The sequence below is a fragment of the Anarrhichthys ocellatus genome, unplaced genomic scaffold, assembly GCF_004355925.1.
Source record: "Anarrhichthys ocellatus isolate YVR2014 unplaced genomic scaffold, GSC_Weel_1.0 scaffold65, whole genome shotgun sequence".
Lineage (NCBI taxonomy): Eukaryota > Metazoa > Chordata > Actinopteri > Perciformes > Anarhichadidae > Anarrhichthys > Anarrhichthys ocellatus.
Window position 1 is genome coordinate 1,390,414 of NW_022280095.1, and position 6,315 is coordinate 1,396,728.

Below are 6,315 nucleotides of genomic sequence, written 5' to 3' on the forward strand. Positions count from 1 at the left end.
GTTATGATTTAACCCGAAACAGCTGGCCTTACAAATGGGATGTTTTTCTGTCTTCAGGGCTACAGTTTCCGAGGATACCATCCCAGGGTCAACAGTTCTGACTTTTGAGGCCTTTGACAGCGACCTCTCACGAGAAAACTGTGGCTTTGACTTTGCTATTGCCAACGGAAATGAGGGAAATGCATTCCAGATCGAAAGCAGTGTACGGTTCCTGGAGGGGCGTGGCTTTCAGACAGTTGGGACTCTGCTGTTGGCTGAGGGGCTTGACTTTGAAACCAAGCCACTTTACAACCTCACAGTGGTGGTGTCAGACCGTGGTGTGCCCCAGAGGAGCTCTAGTGTTGCTGCGGTGATCACCATTGGCGATGTGAATGATAACCCTCCAGTGTTCAGCAGAGCAGAATATGCTGTGTCACTGAGTGAGGGAGCTGCCGCCGGGACTGAGATCATACGACTGACTGCTACAGGTGGGCAAAAGTCTTATCTTTTTGTCCAGTTATCTCTCAATTACTATTCCCTTTGCCAATATTCCTCTCTTACTTTGTCTCCCAGTTAATTCACTATACTCTGTCTTTGCCTTTTTGCCAGACCCAGACTCAACTCCCCATGCTGAGGTCCAGTACACTATCAGCTCTGGTGATGAAGTGAACTTGTTTACCATGGACCAGTGGACTGGAGCCTTACGGCTTCAACGAGCACTCGACCGTGAGCACCGGTCCACACATATTGTCATCATCCAGGCCACAGATGGGCAGGGTCACTTTGCACTAGCTCCAGTCATTGTTGAGGTCAAAGATGTAAATGACAATTATCCGTTCTTTCCTGTGGAAGTCCTGACAGTCAGTATCAAAGAAAACCAACCAGCAAACTCAGCTGTGACAGTTCTACATGCCATAGATCATGACACAGGAGTTTATGGTCAACTCAGGTACTACATCGTGGAGCGGTCTGTGGCGGGAAAAGACAGCTTCACTGTGGACCAGAACTCTGGAGAAATCAAAAGCAAAATTCCATTTGACTTTGAGAAGGTCAACTCCTTTAACTTTGTAGCAGTGGCAGTAGATTCAGGAAACTACTCAGCCACTGTAACTGTTCAGGTGTTCGTCACAGGTGAGGATGAGTATGACCCACTCTTCACATCCTCTGATTTCTCCTTTGAAGTCCCAGAGGGTGCTAAGAAAGGCCAGAGCATTGGCCAGGTCCAGGCAAATGATGAGGATGAAGGGGTGGATGGTATTGTTCTCTATTCTCTTCCCTCCAGCTCTCAGTACTTTGATGTAAACAAAACCACTGGGGTCATTTTCCTCAAGTTGGACGGCTCAGGCAGCAGCAGTAGTAGCAGCGGCTCTGGCAGGACCAAACGGGAAACCAGGCTCATGACCGTGGATGTGAAAGCTCACAGTCCTCTAGATACATCTCGCACCGCTTCAGCCCCGGTCTCCATCGATGTCACAAACACCAACTATGGCCTTGCCCCCGATGTCAACATCCTGCTGATTAGCATCATTGCTGCGTCTCTTGGTTTTATCGTGTTGCTTGTGATCATGGCTGTGGTGGTGTTCCTTGTCAAGTCACGCAGGAGGAAGAAGGCCCAGGATGCAGGAAACAGAACTGTAGCCTCAGGAACTGCTCTGCAGAAATTGGATGATTGCAACTCAGGACCAGGAGGGGAGAGGATCTACCACCAGGCCTTGCCAGGCTATGCTGGAGAACAGGGTGGGGCTGGTGGTGGACCCTACACTAGAGGGGGTTCTCTGGATCCTTCTCACTCCAGTGGAAGAGGATCAGCTGAGGCAGCGGAAGATGATGAGATCAGGATGATAAACGAGTACCCCCGTGTTGCCTCCATCACCTCGTCTATGCAGGAGCACATCTCTGCCAGAGGACCAGACTCTGGAATTCAGCAGGATGCTGATCAGCTCTCTGATATCTCCTGTGAGCCTGCTGCTTTGGAAGGCAGCACCTGGTTCAAAGGAAAGAAACTGGGAGGCAGTCTCAGTGGGACCTTGCTCTCTGGCCAACTCCCAGTCTATAGGGACGAGGGAGGAGGGTACCTAGGAGTAGGCCGCGGCCTCAACATTTCCCTCCCCAAGGATTACTCCTTCCCTGAGGATGGCAAACCTTCAGTGGGTGGTTCCCTCACAGCTATCGTTGCCAGTGACGAGGAGCTCCGCGGAAGCTATAACTGGGATTACCTACTCAACTGGTGCCCTCAGTTCCAGCCTCTGGCTAATGTCTTCACAGAGATTGCCAGGCTGAAAGATGAAACTGCCCAGCAGAGCCAGAATCCTCGCCAACCCTTCCAGCCCAAGCACAAAATGGATCCAAAACCTAGAATTGACCCTCCACCACTCATCACATCAGTGGCTCACCCAGGGGCTATGTCAGTCCCCCCCAAGGTCCCTGTCATTGGACGGACATTCCCCCACTTGGCCTCACTCCGCAGGTCCCCTATCAGTCACGAGGGATCCATTTCATCAGCAGCAATGTCCCCCAGCTTCTCCCCTTCACTGTCTCCTTTGGCAGCTCGATCTCCAGCTGTTTCTCCCTTTGGTGTCAATCAAGGGCCCTCAGCATCCATGATCAGCACCAGGGAGCCCTCACTGGACCAGAGTCCCGATCGCGAGATGAGAATATGATAGAAAAACTATTTAAGGAAGAATTTTAAGACAGACAACCTGAACAAAGAATGATGGAGCATCCTTTCGACTGTTCTTTTTCATGGAACAAAAGGAAGCAAGTGGAGACATCATTCTCAGAAACCATTGTTTTCATCATGACAATGAAGGTTTCCCAAATGTCCAGACAGAAATGTTGTGCCGTGTCCGACCATATGAATTTTGGACAATAAACACCACAAAGACATACTTAACTCTGGTCTCCTGGTAGAATATTTGCATTCTTTCAAGTACTTCCTTTGGTCTGCATTGTTACAGGAATACACAAAAGTGGAACATGTGCCTGGGTTGACAGGACCAGCCCACCCTTCCATACCAACAATGACGCAGATCTCAATGAACTGATCAGGGTTTAGAGATAAATTGACCTCTCCATGGGAATGTGCACTTACCATGCCCTGCAGTCGGAGATCCCTTAGTGTGTAGATAGTTAGATGTGTAGTTTTCATGTTACCTCGCTGGCTGGCCAGAGAGCTAAGGACCTTGTTCCTCTCTTTGTGTCTGTGGACATTTTTACACTCCAGTATTAAACTTATGTGGCCTCTTTAAAAAGGCCTTTGGACATGTATGTGAATCCCATGGACTGACAAACGGTGTGTGTTCACAAAGACACTGATTCTTTGAATTGGCAATGCGTCACACAGTGGGACAGCAATGGAGATTATTGTTTTTCTCACCAATTCAGATGACACTTTTTTTTTAAACTTTTTTTTTTATATATTTTTATATGAAATTATGATTTCAGATCCAGAAATGCCATTATTCCAACATGGAGGGGTTAGTGTTTTTGTGTATTTGCATATATGTATATTTGTATGTATGCAGGCTACGCTATGTACTGTATGTGTCTCCTAGGTTTTTAGAAACTCTTGTGACAGTTCTGATGTGAGTGAGAGGGAGACTTCTGTGTTTTTAACATTATTTATATGAAAAAAAGGACTTGCTGCCACATTTCAACAGTAGGAAACCAAGCACAGCTCACACTATGCTGCGTTGTTACCTTAAGATTTTTTTCTTTTTTTGTCAAATTGTAGATCATCACGAATCTAAAACAGCAGCTGGAAGTAAACCTGTGATCAATCTTATTGCCTGCTTCTCAAGCAGTTCATCACTCTGTCGTTATGCACAGCAGCACATTCCCTTTGTTATTCAGGGTGAACTCAATTTGCTGATCAACTCTGTCTTTGACAGAAAGTGTTTCCTAAAGTCAATTAACTTAACTAACTTAAATGCATTTTACTGTGAAGTTGTTCGTCTCAGCAGAACAAAAATAACATGCAATGTAAAGGCTGGGATTCTCATCAAGAAAGTGGCATAACTTGGAGAAATGTAGCACATGAGCCAGACAAGAAGGAAGCAAACGTCTGAATGCATGAGCCCTGATACATTTAGCAAGCGGTGTAGTAATTAATTTCCATCTTAACTCTCTTTTCTGTGCATTTTATTGGTGAGATTCGCTCATCTAGATTGTCACCGACATGATGAGGTGTTTTTTGGTTCCATGTGTTTAACTCATCATCTGCACCTTCTTTTTTTTCTCACATTGTTCAGATCCAGTTGTAGCAGTCTGCTTGTGTAGCAAAGGCTTCAAGACTGTCTTTGTCATTCTTCAATATGTATATATCCCTCTGGTCTGTTTCTAATCTTTTTAGGTAATTGGAGCATTTCAAAGGTATGGCTTCTACCTATGTTCTTTGTTCAACATGACTCTACAAATCGCCTCATGTGAAGCTGGCACCGGTTCAGCTAAAAGCTATGCCACAGACCTAGCTCCAGCACAACATGTTCTCAACTCATAATCAAGGTGTTTCAGAAACATTTCTGTGTTGGAGGACCTCCATTTGGAGTCCAGTTTGAGATGAATGCCAGTGACTGAGCAGTGGAGCAATGGCAGAAGGAAAGAGCTGTACATGTATCTAAAGCAAATAATAAATTCCTACTGATCTCTTTTGACAAACTGGAGTCAGACTCTTCTTTTTTATAATTCAAACCAAGGCTTTGAGGGAAGAACTGAAAAACAATTAAAGTTTAACAATCTTCCAGTTATCTTAGCTGTGAATGGTAACTTTGAAGAGCTGGTGTTAACTTCAGAGTTTTATGAGAGGGCTGTTACTGAAAGGAGGGGCAGACTTGGCTTTTGGGCAAAATCATAGCAGACCTTATGAGGGCAGTGGGCCAGGAGACAGAGACTTACACCCAGTATGGTCACCATCTGATCATATGATCAATTTTAAATTTGGTTTGGTTTGATTGAATCCAAGTAATCACATTTAAAAGAATGATTTCCAACATTGTTTTTAGAAACCGAGATGGACAAAAACAAAAAAGAAAACTGAAAAGAAAAAAAGACACAATACAAATATATAGATTCAATTTTTTTGCAAACTAACAATTAAATTAGTAGACATTAGGCTACAGAATGGCACCCACTGTAGTAGACTGAGGTCATCTATATCAAACCCCTGACTTGACATGATGTGTTTAACTTGGTATCACAAACATACTAATATACAATACATAAGACATTTGATTTTTATATTCTGCTAAATGTTACAATGAAATCTGAATTTACATCCTAAAAATGCTCTCCACAATGTGTTTCTATCACAAGATAGAGTAAAGTTCTTCAAACGTATCGGAGAAACCTGAGATCCAGCCAAGATCCAGTCGCCAGTGGATTCAGTTCTTCCAGCTCATATAAAGGCATATGATGTTGATGTAGCTGAATAATTGCAAAATGTTTATTCATATGGAGCACAGACGTGTTTGCATAGCTGCTGGGGATTTCTGCCTCATTTGGTGATCACACACAGCCGTGTCGTGTTTCTGTGGCTATTGTTATGTACAGAAGGAGCTGGACATGGGCTTTGACAAGGTGCAAAAGAAAATGCCAGAGACAGAAGCTCCTGTGGTAAAGTGAAACATGCACAATACTTCTTGTGAAATGAGAGGTGATGACGAATTGTGATACTAACTATATTTGAATGTTGATCATGCTATTTATATAGTGTACAAGCTTACATTTGTAGTCAGCTGAGGTTCAATTATACACTTCACAGAATAATGAACATATAACTAAAATCTTGCCTGCAAAAAAAAAAGCTTGCTGCCCTCACTTACACACTCACCTCAACACAGCTGTGTTTACAGCCTGCTGTCCCAAAACTTCCTTTGCAGCCAACTCCTTCACTAACCCCACACATCTTCGAATAATCATACGCACACACATGCACACGCACACACTTATAGGCTACTACACAGTGACACACATGGCCCACAACAATCTCCCCAGCTGATATTGGCCCAGATCCAGCTCCTACAGGCACATACTTGGCAGGTTATTTCGTCAAATCTGGGACAAATCTCTCTGGAGCAGAAGTCCTTTCCCTGGAGATATTGTTAGCCAAATTAAAAAAATTGTTGGTACAGTATGATACTTATGTGTGTGTGTGTGTGTGTGTGTGTGTGTGTGTGTGTGTGTGTGTGTCATACGGCTGTATTGTAGGCCTAATGTTAATATGTGATACCGTGGTGATCAACTGGAAAGACACAATACATACATCTCCTTCATCAGGTGTTCTAGTAATGAGCACCATGGTACTGGAAACCTATTGAACACTTGAAATGACCAAGTTAT

General features: G+C 44.1%; 1 protein-coding gene across 1 annotated transcript in view; it reads left to right on the forward strand.

The window, feature by feature from the left end:
• dchs1b (dachsous cadherin-related 1b) overlaps positions 1-4,635 on the forward strand; it is a 77,962-nt gene extending 73,327 nt beyond the window's left edge. The window contains exons 28-29 of the mRNA XM_031872537.1: positions 58-467; positions 589-4,635. Coding sequence (XP_031728397.1) covers positions 58-467; positions 589-2,639 — 2,461 coding nt within the window. The 3' untranslated portion in view covers positions 2,640-4,635. The remainder of the gene's footprint in view (positions 1-57; positions 468-588) is intronic.
• The last annotated feature ends 1,680 nt before the right edge of the window (positions 4,636-6,315 follow it).